This window comes from Cricetulus griseus, assembly GCF_003668045.3.
Source record: "Cricetulus griseus strain 17A/GY chromosome 1 unlocalized genomic scaffold, alternate assembly CriGri-PICRH-1.0 chr1_0, whole genome shotgun sequence".
Taxonomy (NCBI): Eukaryota; Metazoa; Chordata; class Mammalia; order Rodentia; family Cricetidae; genus Cricetulus; species Cricetulus griseus.
This window is the reverse complement of record NW_023276806.1, coordinates 25,988,639-26,008,968: the sequence shown is the minus strand read 5'-3', so window position 1 is coordinate 26,008,968 and position 20,330 is coordinate 25,988,639. Positions and strand designations below refer to the sequence as shown.

General features: G+C 39.7%; 2 protein-coding genes across 8 annotated transcripts in view; one reads left to right on the top strand and one right to left on the bottom strand.

The window, feature by feature from the left end:
• Positions 1–1,025, bottom strand: part of LOC100755927 (glutathione S-transferase C-terminal domain-containing protein) — a 99,071-nt gene extending 98,046 nt beyond the window's left edge. For 2 of the 6 annotated variants that reach the window (XM_035452041.1, XM_027395737.2), the window contains exon 1: positions 528–722. The gene's annotated coding sequence lies outside the window, so the exon portion shown is untranslated. Of the gene's footprint in view, positions 1–174; positions 452–527; positions 770–827 lie in introns of those variants that run through there. The other 4 variants (XM_035452043.1, XM_035452042.1, XM_027395738.2 and 1 more) reach the window with 4 other exon arrangements.
• Ints12 (integrator complex subunit 12) lies at positions 715–20,330 on the top strand. 2 transcript variants are annotated; one of them, XM_027395740.2, is made up of 7 exons: positions 715–851; positions 6,930–7,094; positions 8,864–9,016; positions 11,409–11,593; positions 13,137–13,296; positions 17,753–17,899; positions 19,588–20,330. In XM_027395740.2, the coding sequence occupies exons 1-7, from the start codon at positions 846–848 to the stop codon at positions 20,170–20,172; spliced, it is 1,401 nt and encodes a 466-aa protein (XP_027251541.1). In that variant the 5' UTR covers positions 715–845; the 3' UTR covers positions 20,173–20,330. The 2 variants fall into 2 exon arrangements, with proteins under 2 accessions (XP_027251541.1, XP_027251542.1); XM_027395741.2 differs by having other exon boundaries at positions 778–913.

Here is a 20,330-nt window from a genome sequence, read left to right as displayed (position 1 = left end):
TAACTCCCAAGCCAAGCAAAGTGTTGGGAGTAGTCATTTTTGAAAGCCAGAGCAGTTTTCATGCTAGCTCATCCCCGAATTTCCTGTTCAAGTTAATTAGCGAAGAGAGACGCTGCTCCGGTGGGGATGCTGTAGAGCAAACGTCCGGAGGCGCAGCAAATCCGTTGGACTAACCGTGAAACAGTATCCACGCACGGCGGCGCCCAATCAGGAAGGGCCGCAACCGCAAACTCCCTCTTTGGGGAAACTTCAAGCGCGCCCCAGGAGGTCTCTCCCGAGCGCCGACTGCAGGCGGCCACCCACACCCCTGCACCGCGGAGCCGCCCCGGCGCTTCACCCGCGCAGCGCGGAGGCCGGGGGTTGGCCGGCAGCAGCGTGGCCGGCGCGAAGCCCTCCCCCGGCACCTCCGCCACGAGTCTGCGGGGCAGGGGAGGGTTCCCGGGGCCACCTCGCCCGCCCCGAAGCTCAGCCCCGCCGACCCCCGAGGGGCCGGAGCGGCCGGGCAGCCCGGGCGGCGCCCTCTTTACCTGGTCGCAGGGGCGCGGCCAGGCAGGGAGGGCGCGAGAGCGTGCGGGGGACGGGGCCGCCGCGCCTTCCCGCCCAGCGCGGGCCGGGATCCCGAGGCCCCTCCCGGAAGCCGCGGCCTGAGGAGCACTCGCCTCCGGGGACGCCCCGGCCGCGGGCGACACTAGTGACCATCAAGTTGCAATGTGTCTGGAAACTTCCCCGCCCACCGTCATTCATAATCCGGCGGACCGGAAGAGGCCTCGCGTCACTTCCTGCTGTCTCCCCAGGAAACCTTCCCCTCCCCGACCGCTTGCGGGAACCTTTGTTTCTCGCCTCCGATGCCGGTTAGTGCGGGGACGGGTTCGAAAAGAGCGGCCGGGAACGGACAGAGTGGCGGGGCGGAGCGGTGAGTTGTGACGAGGGTCCCCGCTTCCTGGCGCCTCGGGGAGGCTCGAGAGCCCGCGAGGGGCGGCCCGAGTGGAGCTCCGTAGGGTGTTGATCTCCACCCTGCTGGAGGGTAAACCTCATAATTTGCGGGCAGTTGCGTGCCGCAGCCTAACCGCTCCTCCCTTCCTGTTAGGACTGCGCCTCTCAGGGTGCTGTGGACTCAGGACCGGGCCCCTGGCGACCGGGTCCGTGGAACTGTCACAGACCTTAGTCAAAGGGTTCCGGGGTACCTGTCCGCACCTCTTATTTTACCTCCCATTTTCTGGCTCCCTTGGCAAAGACTTCCCTACTCGAGGCCGCCCGTGTGTTTTGTTTGCATCAAAGGATTCTCATTCCTAAGTGTCCTGTCTCTTTTCAGATTCTGTAGCGCTTGGTTTGCTTTGGAATTGGGGATTCCATCCCCTGCTCTAATTTTCCAGAAGTACGTAGGGCCAAGCACTCAAAAAATGTTTACTGGAAAGGATTGCAAAATCTTGCAGAGGCAGGAATGGGGTGGGTTTTCAGAATTGTAATGAGATGGTAACCCTAGCATTGCACCCACATGAATAGTCAGTTCCCTTTATCTCATGCATTAGCAAGGGACCGACTTTGAACTTTGTTTGAAACTGGTAGGCAGGATGAAAGGGACCCAAGGGAACGTATATATTTAGCTAGGGATGCTTAATTTTTTAAGGGACATCACAGAAGCCTTGAAAAAAAATGACATTTTTGCAAAAAAAATCTACATTTAAAGGCACCTGTTAAATTCTAATTGCTAGGGAAATAACTGCACCCCACCACACCGCACCACACACAAGCACACAAACGCCTGCTCTCATACACGATATATGCCAGCAAGTTTAGTGAATTAATGACAGAGGAAAGAATAGAAAGTGAGTGTTTCAGATAGAACACTGGAATACTCCTACCCATTAAAATAGATGATTGTTTTGCTCTTTGAGTTTTGGTTTTGTTGGGTGAAAAGACAGTTGAATTCCTTTAATGCCTTTTGCTGAAGCGATTAGAATTGTGTAGAGTTAAAGAGGAGAACATTAGACTTTGCTTTGATGAGTTAACCAAATAATAGTCTAGCCATTGTTTTATAGAGTAACACAGAAATAAGAGAAACAAGGAATCCAGGCTTAAGAAAGTGAGAGAAACCCACATGGAAACATTTGCCTAGAGATGGTAGTTGACAACAAAATGTGTATGATTGCTGAAGAACAAATTGGTAGCAAAACTACAGCAGGGAACCCAGGACAGACTGTTGGAGCAATGATAAGAACAGCAGGAATGAGATGAATCAGGGAAAGAATGGAAATAGAAAAAATTAAAATTAAATAAAGCAATGCAATGAAAATTTTATAAAATACAAAGTACCTTTAATGTATTTATTTGGTCTTAAAATAAGGAATGTTTGAGGGCTGTGGTGACATATGCTCTTAATCCCAACACTCGGGAGGCAAAGGCAGGCTCATCTCTGTGAGTTAGTTTTAGGATAGCCAAGACTGTTATACAGAAAGTCCCTGTTTCAAAACAAACCAGGCAAACAAAAAACAAAAGTGCAGTGTGACCCCAGTAAAGTGATAATAGCCAGAGATGGGAAGTAACTTGTAAAGGGAAACTTGGACTTTAAATTGGTTAGGAGAGATAAGGGTGCAAGTGTCTCCACTGGGGTCAGGTTCAATAGGATGCCTCAGGAAGATAGTCAGGTTAAACTTGCTGTTAGCTCTTATGGAAAGGGGTGGGCTGAGAGAACCATGGTCTTGAAAGAGAAGTTTACGATCACTGGCAAAAAAGCAGGTTTTCTGGAGCAGCAGTTCTCAATTTGCAAAATAAATTGGGGTTGCTCAGGTGGTTTGCTGAAGGTTGACAGATTTCACCCAGAGTTTTGTTTTGTTTTTTGTTTTTTGTTTTTCCTTCTGTAAGTAAGGAAGTGGAAGCCAAGAGTTTATACTTCTACTGTGTTTGCTGAGGATGCCTGCACAGTTGTGCTGTTGATCCCAGAGACAGATTTGAAAGAGGAGGTATCGTGCAAATAAAAGACATCCAGAACCTAGCCTAAATATCTCATTTTTAACCCATGTAGCCGAAATCTACAAAGAACTGAGAAATGAGTAGCAGGGAAAATCGTATATTTTAGATTTCTGTATGACTAAGTTAACTATGATTAGATTATTTTCATATAATTATGGGAAGAAGGCCCTATTGTATGAATTGAAGCATTAATCAGAAGGAATAGAAAATATAAAAAGTAGGTGATATTTGAGAGAAGTGTTGCTACAAGAAAAGACAGAATAAGAAAGGAATAAATGTCAATACCAGTGGTGGGTGAGGGTTCAGAATAAGACATTTCAAATAACCCCCAGTGTAAGGTTCCAGAGAGCACAGGAAAAGATAACATCCATGTCCAACTGACATTATGCACAGAGCTGTTCCTTATTATTATTATTTTTTAATCAAGTGGGAAAAGAGTAAAGGATAAGTGTATGGCAGTTTTAAAGAAAACGTGTAATTGTCATTTCCAGAAAGAAGGGAAGTAAATTGACCAAACAAACATGATAAGAATGCCAAGTGTGACACTTGCCAAGATGGGACTAGTAACTTGTAAGAGAGTATGGTACTTTTTTTTTTCAGCTGCATTTAGTTTGGATGTAGATGGGAGAAGATGCCAAATGGATGAATGTCTACAAAGTAGTTGAAATCACAGCAATGGGATAAGGATACTTAAAGAACCAGAAGAGAGTCACCGAAAGGCTTGTACTAGAATAAAGCTCAAAGGAAAGAAGTAGCGTGCTCCCCATAAGCACAGGAAAGAGGTGGGGGCGGTGAGACGACCCTGTACAGTTGTGGAACCTCTGCTGTGGCTTAGGTTTGCGTTGATAATTCCTAGTGTGGCCTAACCATTCACTCCCACCAACATCACGACCACTTCACTAGCTCAGTGATAGTTTTAAAGTGATAAATATTTTCTTACATTTCTTTGTTTTCGGCCACACGTAAGCTTTTAAAATAAACTCACTCACACTTAGCATTCTTTCTTCTGTCTTCCTTTCTGTATTTTCCTATAACTTATTTTATGCTGCCCACTGCTTCTGTTTGGTTTGGGGAAGAAGTTGAAGCAAGACAATGTTGATAAAGAAGCAGCCCGGGGGACAAACGGAGCCACCGTAAATTCTGAGAGCGTGTGATGTGGGGTTGAAGAAGCGGGGGGGGGGGGGGGGTGGATTAACCAAGAAAAATGGTTGGCTTGGTGCCCAAAATACGTTCTTGAGTTAAGACAGTGGAACAGAGAAAATAATGGATGATATAATTTTTAAAGGTATTGGATGTTGATTATAGTAAAAAAGAATAAGTGTGGTAAACTGGCTGAAAATGAAGCTCTTAGCATTAAAGAACTAAATAAAATTGTGAAAAGTTTTAAAAGATCATAGTGTATGCTGAAATAAGGGTAATGCCAGGGAAAGAGAAGGAAAAGCCTGGCACTCATGTTCTCTAATTAGAGTAGGGAAAATACCATGGAAGGGTTGATTAGTGGGGTCATGGAATTTTTTTCTAAAATCAGCAATACAGAAGAGGATCTCTATAAATGGCTTTATAACCTTCCAGCTGGAACAAGTCTGTGAACACTGCCTTGTAGGAGGCTATAAAAAGGTGATGTCATTAGTGAGAATAGTAAAGGCAGGAAGTGCTTGAGAAAAAAAAGCAGAAATATAGGGGAATGTGTTATTCCTAAGCTTAGCTTGGGAAGGGAGAAGGGCTGGGCTGAATGAAAACACTGGATGGACTTGTAGAATGATTTGTAATTTAATTAAGCCATGATGTAGAAAGAGAAAGGGGAAACTGGAAGTTGCTAGATAGTTTGGGGCAGTGGACTCCAAACCTTTCTTACTCCGTGAGCTTAAAAATTGACGTACTTGCACACCCACCCACCACATCCCCCCGTGGGCACCATTGATTTGGAAAGACACGTCAGTAATTTATGGCAAGGGTGCAAATTGTGGTGAGACTTTCATAAAGAGAACTGTCTCCAAGGTTTCCATTTGGATGCTGATGTTGAAGGTCTCTGTAGTATTACACCATAGGTCACGTAATCTACAGGCATTTCAGTTGTGATGACAGGCATACACATCAATATTTGCTTCCATTTTTAGAAAGGAAAGTGAGGCTTCTATCATACAAGGATTTGTCTAGGAATTGGCTCTTTGCTCAGTCTCCTCCAAAGCAGACTGCCCTGGGTTAAATAAACTAGTATGTCTGTAGCTGTATAAATTAGGTCATAGAAAGAGTAGACTGTGTTTGTCTTGTAGAATCTGGAACGATAAGTTTATCCCTTTAGTCATAGAAATTATTTTAAACTTTTTTCCTCAGTATTAGTGAGTATGATGCTCAGCCTCTTAAATACGTTATAAAACAATCCTCCTGAACCTGTCATTCTTTGGAGAAAATATATGTGATGTAATTTAAAGCAGCAATACAGCCTATTCCATTTTGTTAAGTTCTTACTAATATAACCATTTGAGGTATGGTTACTTTTTCATTCTAGCACTAGCCTTCAAACTCCATTGCCTAGGGAATTCAGACAGATGGTATTTTAGTAGAGCATAGAGTTAGCAATGATTTTTGATTATCAAGTAGATAATACCTTTTTAGGAACTTATAGAGAGCCTGGTGTGTGTGTGTGTGTGTGTGTGTGTGTGTGTGTGTGTGTGTGTGTGTGTGTGTGTGTGTGTGTGTGTGTTTCTGTGTGTGTCTGTGTGTGTTTCTGTGTGTCTGTGTGTCCATCTGTCTGCCTGTGTCCTGTGGAATTTGTCAGGGTATAAAGAGAAAAATAGGATACGAAATAAATGAAATCTATTTCCAGCCAGTGCTTCATATGCCAAGATCCAACCTACAGCAAATTTTAATGGTATTATAAGCCCCTGAAAATGGGAGATTATCGTGGAATTGCTGACAGATCTTTAACTGTAGCCTTATACCAGTGCTGCATTACTATGCCATCAAACTTAAGGATAGAAGAAGATTTAAAACCTTAGTATATCGATCAAAGGATTGAACACCTAGAGTACATTTTTATTTTTATAATTCCTTGCCTGAAAGGTGTTTGCAAAAAAAAAAAAAAAATGACAGCCAGAAGTAGAACCACTTGATAACATCAGTACTAACTGAAAACAAAATTTGACTGTTGAGAGTTTTGCAGACCTCTGATGTGAGGCTTTAGCTGTGTGGCCATTGTTTAAGCTCCTTCAGACAGCAAGTATTATCAGACCTAAGGGGTACATGTGGTGGGTAAGGACTACCAGTCAGAGACCTGCTTTTGAGAAACAGCTTAATGCAAGAGATCCTACATTCTAAATATGATATAATAAGATTACCACTAATGGGCTTTCTGAGATATTAAGAGTAGCAGAGGGCTGGGGGTGGGTGGGTGGGTACACAGAAACAAAACAAGAAACAGTTGTAAAAGCTAAGGCAGTGACTTCTACCATGATCCCATAGCCTTTGTCTTCCTGTGACATCCTTGCCACACCCCCCAACATGAACACCAAATCTTAATTTTTGTGGTAAAAATGAGATTTGAAAAGAGACATTTTGATGTGTAGTAAACTTGACTTAAAAGCAGGCAAGTTATTGTGTGCCTTAAGTTATAGCTTTGTTGTTAAGAGATAACTAGAAAGGTGCTCTGTGATTAAAGATCTTGTCTATATTAAAATGTTGCCATTATCAGGTGTGGTGGCCCACACCTCCAAACTCGCCAGTGAGGGGGTGGAGGCAGGAGGGCCACAAATCACCTGTCTGTAAATGCAGATACATTGAAAACTGGTAACATCTGTTGTTCCAGAGGGGAGAGGGGAACCAGATATTGCCAGTCATGACTTTGCCTCTAATAACCTTTCGGGTGTTTTAAAATATTACAAGCAAGAAAACAATAGATAAAAGTAGGGATATATGATTGTACACTATCTAAATTACTCCCCCTCCTTTGTTTTCTTCAGGTGTTTGCAATGGCTGCTACTGTGAACTTGGAACTTGATCCGATTTTTCTGAAAGCTCTGGGTTTCTTACACTCCAAGAGTAAAGATTCTGCCGAAAAGCTAAAAGCACTGCTTGATGAGTCTTTGGCTCGGGGCATTGATTCAAGTTATCGTCCAGCTCAAAAGGTATCTACCCGAACACAAAGCTTGGAAAGATTTTTGAGGTGCACATAGTGGCCCAGTGATAACATTTATATTTTCCTGAAATACTCTCTACCATTGCGATCACTCTTTATGTCAAAAAGAAATTATATTCTTTAACATTGTTCTCTTCCCTCAGGCTTTCAAAGAGCCACCCAGAAAGGTTAATTTGGCCTAGAGCAAGCAGTACTACTCAATCTGTGGATCGTGACCCCTTCGGGATGACAGCCCTTTCACAAGAGTTCCTAAGATCTTTGCAAAGCTTAGATATTTATATTGCAGTTCATAACAGCAGCAAAATTATAGTTAAGAAATAGCAACGGGTGCAGGGTGTTGGTGGTGCACACCTTTAATCCCAGCACTCGGGAGGCAGAGGCAGGCGGATCTCTGTGAGTTCGAGGCCAGCCTGGTCTCCAGAGTGAGTGCCAGGATAGGCTCCAAAGCTACACAGAGAAACCTTGTCTCGAAAAACTAAAAAAAAAAAAAAAAAAAAAAAAAAAGTAGCAGCAATGGAAATGATTTTGTGGTTGGGGGGGGGGTCACCACAACATGATGAACTCTATTAAAGAAACAGCGTGAGAAAGGCTGAGAGCCACTGGTCTAGAAGATGCGCTGTTTTACTATGTGTTGTATAAAAAAGCACTTGCAATTTAACCTCCAGTTCTTCTTAATTATTTTTTAGTGTGTTAAAAGTATGCAAACTTATTCCTAATTGTTCTCTCATGTTTTAAGGATAAAAATATAAATAACAGGAATTTTCCAACAAAATGAACTAAACATGGGCAGGATACTATAAGGGTAAAGGTTGTGGATGTCAAAAGTTTGTAGCTTTCATTATTGATAGTGAATGGCAGCTTTATGTGACAAGAGTGTGTTGTAGAGCAAAGCCTTTTTGAAAATCCAGTTTACCTCTTTGTGTGATATCAAGTTACGTACCTTGAAACTTTATGGTATAGCCCCTTTCCTAAGTGGTTTGTGCGTTTTAGGAACTTTTGTTGTAATAATGATATCTTGAAATTCTAGTATTACCCATTTTTCTTACTTTACAGTTAGGGAGCTGAGTTGTCTAATAACTTTTTTTCACCCCACCTTGGCAAAATGAGGAGACTAAGAACTATCTTGCAGAATTGTAAAACTTAGAGCAAAATAAGTAATTTAGCCCAAGTAGTATCCACCTTGCATATACAGGCTATCCACAAGAAGTCTTTGCTATTCTAGTTCTGAACCTCAGAGTCATCCAGGTGTGGTGACACAGCTGCCCAACTAAGAGGGAAGACAGAGTCATATGACTATCTTGAGTATAGTCAGAATCCGAAGCCTAAGATATGCCCACAACCCAGCTTTACTGCCCACAGCTTTTTAGAACATGAACCTGTAAGAGAATGATCACAAAGAACCTCAGAGACTCTGGGTGGTCATGGGTATATGGTTGCAGTGCTTATCTCATGGACATACAAACACATTATCAAAACATCAGATAGCTGCTGGTGGTGAATCAGTTCTTTCTTAGGGAAGCCATGTGTTAGTGTTACATTGACTATAGTATAGCACCTTAATTTTTAACTGAAACTTGTTTAAATTACTAGTTTTTTGTGTTTGTTTCTTTTTTCAGTACTGGGAATTGAATATGACATGGTGCATGCTAGGCAAGTGCCCTACCACTGAGCAGTAACTCCAGCCCTTCGATTTTGAACAAAATAAAGGTCTCTCTCTCTCTCTCTCTCTCTCTTTTTTTTTTAATTTTAACCCCTTAGGATGTGGAACCACCCAAAATTTCAAGCACAAAATCTATTTCTATCAAGCAAGAGCCCAAAGCATCATCGAGTCTCCCTTCCGGCAGTAGTAATGGCAAAGCCCTCGCAACTGAAAAGATAAAGAAAGAAGCTGAAAAGAGACCTGCTGATAAAGTAAGGCTTGCCTCTGCTTAGCTTATGAAAGGGTAACCCGTTTCCATAGGCAGAAGGAATGCCGTGTGCCGACTTCATGTAGCAGTGGGTGTAGTCATAGAACGACTGCGCTGTAAATTTATTTTGCTAGCTGGAGATGTTGAAAAAATGAACAAAATCTAGAAACACATATTTAACTTATACTTGAGATGGTTGTCGTCAAGTAATACAGACCTTATTCCATAACTCTGGCTGTAGTAGTTGTTGAGAAGGGAAACTGAAAGAACCCTGATGTGATTAAACTTAAACTCTTTTACATGATGGCAGGCATCTTGAGAAGGTTATCGATAACTTCTTGATTGTATATTTTGGATAATTTTATAAACGGTAATTAAAAGTTTGGCAACTAACAAAAAATGTACTAAAAATATGTTCGGTAGCCCTTGCCCTCAGGTGGGGCTTATTATCCCATGTATTTTCATCCTATTACTAAATAATAGATACTCATGAACATGGCATTATCTCTGTGCTTTTATATTTCCACAATGTTATTATACTGTTTATGTATGCCATTTAGTTATGTTTTCTTCACTTGATGCTGTTTTGTTTTCTGTGTTTTTATTATGTTAATTTATTTGTGGGAATGTCATGTATGCCACATGTGTGTCTGAAAGCCAGAGAACAACTTAAGGGAGTCGGTTCTCTTTTTCCAACAAGCGTGTCTTGGGAATGAAAACCAGCTCACAAGTTTGGTAGCAGGCACAGAATGGGGGAGGTCTTTCTGTGTATATGTTTGTCTTATTGTTTGATAAATAAAGTACTGTTGGCCAATAGGGAAGCAAGATAGGTGGGGCTGGGAGTTGAGGAGGATTCTGGGAAATGTAGTAAAGAGGAGAGTCGCCATGTGATCCCCGGGGAAGAGAGGACGAATGCTGCTGGTGTCCTCAATAAGATAAGTCTGTACAAAATATATAGATTAGTGGTTATGGTTGATACTTAAGAGAGAGCTAGCAAATGAGAAATCTAGTCATTGGCCAGCAACATTGTAACTAATATAAGACTCTGTGTGTTATTTGGGGGCCCTAATGTGGCAGGGAACTCCAACAGCTGGTGGAAAGAGTTACAAGCACATCTTCCCACTGAGCTGTCTTTGTGGCGTGATCTTGAAGTTTATATGTTGGTGTTGGGGTTTTTTTCCAGCTAACATTAACATTCATTCTATGAATAAATAATTTTACTTTACTGGTAAACATTTAGGAGATTTCTCCCTTTTTATTATAATAAATTTTCAGTGAGCTACCTTTATGTATTTCTGTGACCATGTTAATAATTTTTATAAGCTATACACCTGTAAGTGGATGATGTGAAGATACTTATATATTCATCATTACTAGATATAGCCACATTGTTTTACTAAATTTAGACCCTCACCAATAAACATGAGAATTTCTAAATTCTCTGTGTATTTTCAGAATTTGATTTTTGTGAATCCAACAGATTTACCTATAGCTTTCATGTCTTACATTGTCAGAATTAGCTTTGAACCATATATGGCATTGCATTTAGTGTTGATAGGAAAATAGCTCATTATCTACTTTTTCAATACAGTTTGAATATTATTCACCATAATTAGTGGGTATTTTGCACATGTATGTGTATAGTGTGTGTTCCTATGTCTATGTGTGTTCATGTGTATTGCAGGCATGTGTATTTGTGCATGTAGATGCCTAGTGTCAACACTGGATGTCCCACTCACTTACTCTCTACTTTATTTACTGAGGCAGGGCCTCTTGCTGATCCCAGAGCTCATGAATTCCAGCTAATGTAATTAACTGGCCAAGTGCTGGGATTACAGGCCACCTCCGCGCCTGCTCTTATGTGGGTTCTACTCTGGTCCTTCATGCTTGCACAGCAAGCTTATCAGGGAGCCTTATCTAAAGTTTTTGGTTATTTTGTTGTTGTTGTTTTAAATAGCAATATTAGTAATACTGGGTTTTTTCAAGTCCAGCATCTTGAATTAAAGAAAAAAGATAGTATATCCATTAAATTTCCATGTCTTTTAATATATATAGTACAAAGTGGAATACAGATATTTGTTATACTATTCTGATTTATTTATATCTCACTAGTTTCTTTTAACATACTAATTATAAAATTTTCAATTTAATTATTTTGTGAATTTGCTATGTGAATACTCTATTTACATTGTCACTACCCCTTCCTTCTCTCCTACTCCTCCCACAACTCTGACTCAAATTATAGTTAAGATTCTTCAACAGATCTTTAAAGTGTATAGCTCTGTGTGAAAATGTCTATAAAATAGCCTCGTCATATATTGCCCCTCTTTCTCTCAATGATTGAGAGTTTATGCTGTGTTATTTCGGGATCATTCATCATTGGGTTCTTTTTATAGATGAAAGATGTCACTGAAGGAGTTGATATTCCAAAGAAACCTAGATTGGAGAAACCAGAGACACGGTCTTCTCCCATTACTGTCCAAACCAGCAAGGATTTAGCTATGGCAGACCTCTCCAGCTTTGAAGAGACTAGTGCTGATGATTTTGCCATGGAGATGGGCTTGGCCTGTGTTGTTTGTAGGTGAGTTACACCCCTGCACAGATTGTTTTACTTCTTTAGAAGGAGCAGTCTCCTCCTACTATGTTTAACCCTACCCCTACCCCTACCCCCCCCATCATAGAATTCATTAGGAATTTTCTGTTTTGTTTTTATTTGGGATGAAGAACAAATTAAGTAGAACACAGCAATTGTCAGATATTTTCTCTTTCAGACCACAGCTTTTTCAATCTGTTATGTTGTATTGACCCTGTCTGAGGGGGAATCTGCCAGGAACCTCAATTCCATCTTTCTTTTTAAGCTATCTTCATTGCTTTTTCTTTCTTTCTGAATGCTGATGGCACTTAAAAAAACTAACTTGGTATATGTCATTTCGGAAGACACCATTACATGCTTTCCTAAGAGGAGTGGAAGTGAATACAGGCTGTCCTGAATGACATTTTAAAACTTGAATGCATAATTACAGAAGATAAACTATCTGCTCCTAGTAGTATTTTCTGCTTAGTAGAAGGTACTTTGGGTTTTTTGTTTGTTTGTTTTTTCAGAAATTAATAACTAAATTATGAATATGTTAATGTAAAGGGATGATGTTCAATTATTAATAGCTTTCATTGCTTAATGTAAAAAGATTATTTTTGTGGCTATTCTACAAAAAAAATGCTAACTTCTAATATATTGTAACTAAGGAAAATCGCAGCTTTTGTGAACCTTATAGAAAATGGGTTGGTGTGGTTCTGAGTAAATACTTGTTTCCACATGTATTGCTTATTTTACCCCTAATCTGCCATGGAATTAGTACCTTGTAAGGGAATATTATGGAAGTACTAATGGGGAAAGACCTAGTAACTCTGGACACCTAGCATACCCGCTAAGCCTGTGGTGATTGCTTTCCTGTGCTTTTGGGATAGAGTCTTTTTTTGATACACCTGCTACTACATCCTGTTCAGGTCTATATACATTGACCCGATATATACCAAACATCTGTGTGCACAGTACGTAAATGACTAGAGTAGGTTCTCATCCTGAGTTAACTTTGGTTTTCTAATTTTTTTTGTCTAAGCAAGTTTTATGAAACAGGCTCTCACTGTAGCCCATGCTGGCCTGGAACACACAATATAACCCAAGCTATCCTTTTCTCAGCCATATGTGTGCTGAAGTTACAATGAGCCTCCACACTCAGCTTTCCTAACTTAGCTAATGATGAAGACTGAACAACGTGTAGCTATCTCACAGAGGAATTTCATAGAGATACTTCGGAAGAGCTGTCCTTAGTCAAAGAAGAATCTACCTCCTCTTAAGAAATAGAAACAGATTGCAATGTGAAGTGACTAAAAATGTAACTAAACTTAATTGAAATGTTGTAATTATTGACTAAGCATAGCCTATCACAAATGAAGGTCTTTTGTAGGCTTTGTATTAGTGTTCGTTATTTTTCTTATTAATGTCTTAAATGATTATTTTCTGGGATTCTTTTCCTTTAACATAACAAACTTTACCAGAATAATGTGGAAACAACTTTAAATTGTATGTTCAAGAAAGTACGTGTTTAATGTAATGTTCTTCTTAGGCAAATGACCGTGGCATCTGGAAATCAATTAGTAGAATGTCAAGAGTGCCATAACCTCTACCACCAAGATTGCCACAAACCCCAGGTGACAGACAAAGAAGTGAATGACCCTCGCCTGGTGTGGTACTGTGCCCGGTGCACTAGACAAATGAAGAGAATGGTAAGAGTCATACTTTATATTTAACCAACATCTGATGGTCTGTCAATATATGACTTTAAAATGAAAATTAGGACATTTAGCATACTGAAAAAAATAACTTTTAAGTGTTTGCATGTATATTGTTTTTATGGATTTATGTTTCTCTGCCAAAAGACAGAGCGTATTATATATTTCCTCCTTTAGTCACCCTTTAGCCTACCCTAATTTAAATAAACATGAGTGAAGACACACAAAATAAAAATATTTTCATAAGCATGACACTGTAATTACAAACATTTTATAATACTCTGAAGCACAAGTGGTAAAATACAAACTCCTAGTCTTTGTGGAGTTGTTAAAAAAAAAAAAAGTAGAAATGATTATTTCTGAGTGAGTAGAAACCACCAAATTCACAGAAGTGCAGAGGCCTATGGCTGTCTGTGTCTTCCTGTCTACATTCTCCAGCCTTCTCATTGACACTGAGTGGCTTTTATCTCATGTTTATAATGCACTGTCCCCAGTGTACTCATCATTGACATAACTGCTTACATTGAAGAGTTCTATAATTTTATTAATTTAAAACATAGGTGAATTAATTTTATTTCTTAAGTTCTAAAGAAATCAAGAAGTTGCTATCTACTAGCAATTTGTTATCTTCCCCGTGAGTCCCTTCCTGTGTCTTCAATTAAGAAGTCTCAATAGAAGCATTTCCATGTCTGTTAAACAAATGAATTTCTGTATGCTTGACCACATATTTTTTAAGAGCTCAATTTCTTAGCTAAAATAAAAGTCAAGATACTATTTTATGTTTAATCAGATAAAGAAGAAATAGGATTTTTATTTATTTATTTATTTATTTTTGGTTTTTCGAGACAGGGTTTCTCTGTGGCTTTGGAGGTTGTCCTGGAACTAGCTCTTGTAGACCAGGCTGGTCTCGAACTCACAGAGATCCAACTGCCTCTGCCTCCCGAGTGCTGGGATTAAAGGCGTGCGCCACAAACACCTGGCTTAGGAAATATTTTTATTCTGTCAAAAATAGTAAAAAATTGTTAGTATATATTCTTTTTCTTTGTAACAAAAAAAAAAAAAATCTCCGGTTTTTTAGTTTCTTATTGTGAAATTAGATCTCTAAGACTTCAACCAAAATTATTTCAGATGAGCAGCTGTGTGATAGACTTTTCCTTGGTAGATGGACACACACACACACACACACACACACACACACACACACACACACACACACACACACACACACACACACACGCACGCGCGCAGGCTCAAACTCACTCTCATGACTATTGAGTTCATGACAGTGTAATGATTGCACCAGTGTCCACTATGGTGAACACTGTTCACCACTATGGTGAACACTATGGTGAATGTTGTTTTTAGCGGGGTTACTAACAGGAATGTTGGTGAGGGTATTATAAGGAGGAGGGATGACACAAAGCAGCTACAGCACCAGAAGTCCCACCCTAACATGGGTGAAAACTCCTGGAGCTCCTGTACAGTGTAAAGGTAGATTTAGGGTCCAAATATCTCTTCACACAATGTGAGTGGTCAGCGTCTCCATGGCTGGAAACTGTCTGCTTCCTTCTGTCTTGTTGAGGTGGACTCTCGGAGTTCCTGCTCTCTCCAGCATGTGACCATTTGTCACGACCTGAGGCTCACGAGCCTTCCCTTCTTCCTGTTAATTTGGAATTGCATGCCATACAACAACAGTATGACACATTGCAGAGCATTGACAATCCATTAAAAATTGGTAATTTTAAAAAGAAATAACTAGTGAAAGACCTAAATTTCCAAAATGTTTTATTATTATTTCACCGTAATTCTCTTACGGTGAAAAACACAATTTTGTTTTTCTTCCCTGATTTTTTAAGTTAGCTTACATCAATCTATGTACATGATTTAATCTTCTGTATCTGACTTGATCTTACTGATCTTTAAATATATCCCTAAATTAAAATTCTTCTCTAGATTTTCCCCACAGTTGCCTGAGTAGATGTTATGCTTGATGTCTTTCGTAATTCTCACTCCTTTGTTTGCTAAACTTAGTTGTGTTACATCATACATCCTTCACATCTGTTGGTTTCATTCTTACTTCCCTAACCTACAGATCTCTTTACTTCTATTTCAATAGCCTTGTAAGAGGTTTCTTTATTTCTCTTAGATCTGGTTTGCTCTTTATAATGCTTAGATTTACTCATCTAGAATAGATACTTCATTTTATTTGTGTTTCCTTCAGTGGCCTTCAGTTCCTTCCAAAATGAAGTTGTATTGTCTATATGATGAGGTGTGTGCATGTAAAAGCATGTATGAGGCCCCTCTGCTTTCGCCCCACGTCTGCCTTCTATGTCACCGTGCACAGAGGAATACTGTCTCCTGGCTTCTTTCTCCTTCCAGGTCATGTGCGACTATCTTTCTTATATAGCCCAGGCCCTCCCTCTTACAGATGGTGCTGCCCCCCCCCCAGGCTGAGCCCTCCCATATCACTCATTAACCAATAGGATCTTTCACAGACTCTACCACAGGCTATTCTGATCTACGAAGTTTTCAGTTGAATTTCTGTTTTCCCAGGTGACTCCAGGTTGTGTCAAATTGACAATAACCTGCACAGTAATTACGTTTTATTTTATTTTTATTGATGTATTGGGGATCAAAGCCAGGCCCATGGATATGCTAGGTAATGGTAACTATTATTATCAGCACTTAACATTATGAGATCTTAGGCTAAACTCTTTCATAATCACAATTCATCCTCATAAACACACCCTTGAAACAGATGGTGCTGCCACCGGTTTGCAGGTGAAAGGACTGAGGCTCTGAGGCATTTACGTTCCACCTGCAGTAACACGGCTGGAGAAGTAATGAGCAGGGCTCCAGCCCTTGTTCTCTTTGACACTAAAGACTGTTTCAGTCATTGCTTCATGCTGCATCTATAGCTGGGATTGTTTCATCCAGTAAACACTAAGAATCTGAAAAATGATTAAAATTATCAGAGAATTTAGCTTTGTCTTAACATCAGTTAGTGGTCAAAATAAAACTGAAGATGCTTAGGGAGAATGAATAAAATTCTCCTGAGATAACATGGAAACTTATATTTATACACTTTTCCCAAGGATTTAATTCACTAGTATGAAAAACCTCAAAGGTTTATTATTTATTCATGAATAATTCTTCCCGTCTTACTCAGTATTTAAAACCAATGAAATTATCTGAGTTGTTTTTAATCCACTTTTAGTATCTTAGAAACTTACACCTGAACCCTAAAAAAAAAAAAAAGAAAGTGGACTTCATAATGAGTGGTGCCAACTGGATGCATTGATGATTGTCCCCCAGTTTCTATGAACGCAGCCTCTATGCATTCCACCCTCTCGGGTTAAAAATACTTTTTGGTGGAATAGGGGCATGAAGGCATCAGTACAAAGCATGCACAGGCTTGTTTCCCCTGCTGTTATTTTTAAAGCAATAGTATATAGCTGCTGTTAGTAACTAGAAATGAGTTACTATCAGGTTATCTGTAAATACAGTATTTCCCCTTAATGCTTTAGATGGAACCATGGGACATTACTTACTAGACAAGTGTGTTATCTGAGCTGTATCTCCCGATCTTTAGAGGTATTTTGGGGTGTGTGTGTGTGTGTGTGTGTGTGTGTGTGTGTGTGTGTGTGTGTTTGAGAAAGAGACAGAGAACAACTATTTGGAGGGGTATTTTGTTTTGGTGAGAGAGAGAACAATTTTGTGGAGGTGTTTTTTGGTTGTTTGGTTTTGTTTCCCCTCAACCTTTACATGGGTTTCAGGAATTGAACTTAGAACACCAGGCTTGTACAACAAGCTTCTTTACTCAATGAGACCACAACCCATAGAGGTTTTCTTTCTGCTTGCTTGCTTGCTTGCTTGCTCTTTGAGACAGGGTCTCTGTATATAGCCCTGGTTGGCCTGAAACTCCCATCCATGTGCTTCTACCTCCCACGTTCTGGGATCAAAGGCATGTGCCACCACGTCTGGTCAACCCATAAGTTTTTAAGACAAAGTCTTGATATATAAATCAGGCGGGCCTTGAACTTGTTTTATAGCCCAAACTGCTCCCAAACTCCTACTCTTGCATCAACCCTGAGCACTGCAAGTACAGACACACATCACTAGGCCCAGATACTATGCCAGTTCCCCCTAAGGAACTTGAACGTCCACAGGTTTTGTACTCATCAGAGATTCTGAATCCAGTACTACGTGGATAACAAAGGGTAGATGTGCTGTAGTTTGTGATTTTCCTTTATTGAAAACCGTTACTGTTCAGAAACCAATAAATTCTGTTAAACTATATGTTGGTAATTGTTTTTCTGTAGGCTCTATTTTCAGTATCACCATCGTATTTTTAAGAACTATTGCTACCATTCAGTAACTTTAGTTCTCTAATAAATTTTTGTTACTCAGTAAAGATTTTGTATATAATTTTTCCCTCTGATTTTTCTAGGCTCAGAAAACTCAGAAGCCCCCACAGAAACCAGCTCCCACTGTTGTTTCTGTGGCCCCAGCTGTCAAGGATCCATTAGTTAAGAAACCAGAAACCAAACTTAAACAGGAAACAGCCTTCCTAGCTTTCAAGAGAGCAGAAGTCAAGGTAAAGTGTGTTCCTTTTCATCTACATTAAATCTCAGTCTGGCTGACTAAAGGTAGTCAGCTTAGTAAAAGTTTTATGAGAAATTTTATGATTTGAATGACTCATGTTGGAAGTGAAGACAGTCTGTCTTAATAAACTAGGAGGGAGCATTTATATCAGAAATTGACTTTCTGCCCTGAGATATGAGACATTGCTAGTTTTCCCAAGTTTGTGCTTTTCACATCTTGAATCCTGTATTGTGTTCTAAACCATCTTCACTCTTTGCAGCAACACAGTCCTTAAAATCAAGAACTCAACACACAGACTTTATTTTCTTTATCTTTCATCAAGCATTGGTCTTTTTTTTTGGTGAGTTTTAATGAAGCATCACATAGCCATGTGACAAACAGTTTTATGTTTGATAGAAAGGAAAGGAGAAAAAAATGGATCTTTCAAAATAGATCAATAAAGGGATTTATGTTTATAAGATGGTTTCCTAATCAGGACATCATAAAATAATTATATGATGCTATTATAAAAATGTGTGGCTTTTCAGAACATGTGAACAAAAATTTTACCTCCTCTTATCAAATAAAGGCCCCACAGCACTCTTATTTTATTACTTTTCCAGTGGTTAAAAGTGCTTATATACAGACACTATTGAAAGCAACCTTGTAAAGAGCTAATGGTGTTTTCCTATTTCCTAATAGTTTAATCCTAAAATAATTAGATATTCTAAGTATTATATTACTATTTTTCTATATTGTGTATTCCCTTTTAACACTGTGTCTGCCTTCAACTCTGAGTATTCTTTGAGACCCTGGAAAATTCTCTCAATATGAAGGTAGACAGTGTTTATACAATTGGTTCAAAAATAATTTGCACAAAGAGCCTTTTTTCTAATATAAAAGTGGACAAAAAATCATATGTCTTAGAACAGTGTCACTTATATCTCATTAGTTCAGGTAGGAAGTTGATCAGAGGCTGAAATGTTAGTCTTACAAATCCTCTAGGAGCATGCCAGACTGCCCCAAAATGCCACAGTGCAGCCCAGGAGGTAGCTGTCAGTTGTCTGTATGAAAGTGGGGATCTGTTACTGTAGTTTCAGTGGAAACGCACATGAAACTGCATTTGTGAGCTCTTTGTAGTGTGTCCTCAGAGTTTAAACATGTGTGTTTTGTAGTGCAGTAGATGTTCAAATTCTTGTGGCATTTTGGTTATTCTAAGTGGCTTCGGCATTCGTATATAGTTGTTTCCTTTAACATGTTAACTGTAAATAACTATTGATTGAATCTTTGACTTAGGTATTTTTTTCCTGAATATCTTAGGTGCAAACAGTTATTGTCCATTAAAAATACATTCCATTTGGATGTGTTATGAGCTAGGTGATACTTTTGTGGGTAGCAAAAGTGACTTGAAGAACTAAGTCTGATTCTCTGCTATGATTTGTGATTGAATCTAAAGCTAGTTCCCCCAAAGAAGTTCATGTATTTTCTTTGAAATCATTAAAGCAATGTGGCATTCAGGAACTACAAGCTGTATAGCATCCTTCCTGACTACAGACATGGGGACCTAACTTTAATGTATTGTCCAGGTTTTAACATCATCACTTCTTATATATGAATAAATATTTACATTCAAAGATATCATACACGTGTTGATTATATTTGGGTCTAATGCAAGATTTATCTTTATCTTTTTTTTCTTAGCCACCCACGGTTATTTCAGGAAATTCTTCTGGTAACAACGTGTCCTCTTCAGTAACTAGCGGCCTAACTGGATGGGCAGCTTTTGCAGCCAAAACATCTTCAGCTGGTCCATCAACAGCAAAATTGAATTCAACAGCACAAAACAATAGTGGAAAACCTGCTGCCTCATCAGCTAACCAGAAGCCTGTGGGATTGACTAGTCTGGCAACATCATCCAAAGGTGGACTAGGTTCCAAACTAGGTTCTGGTAACAGCTCTTCCCCATCTGTACCATTAAAACCACTTCCACCTCTAACCCTAGGCAAGACTGGCCTGAGTCGCTCGGTTAGTTGTGATAATGTCAGCAAAGCGGGTCTTCCCAGTCCCAGTAGTCTAGTTCCTGGGGGCAGTGGGCAGGTGAGTGGGAATGGAAGCAGTGCTGCCTCAGGGCCCAGTGGAAGTGCCACAAGCAAAACCACACCGGAGCCCAGCAGCGGCCCCTCAGCGTCGCTTAAAGGGCCAACTTCACAGGAATCACAGCTCAACGCCATGAAGCGATTACAGATGGTCAAGAAGAAAGCTGCCCAAAAGAAACTCAAGAAGTAAGGTGGCCAAATAGGTTTTTATATCATATTGCTTTAAAGATTAATAAAAGAAAAAAAATCCCTATGGGGACAAACATGTAATATACTGTAACTTAATTAAAAAATCTTGATGATCAAATCTCTATTGTTACATTAAAATGCTAATATTATTTAGCCAAA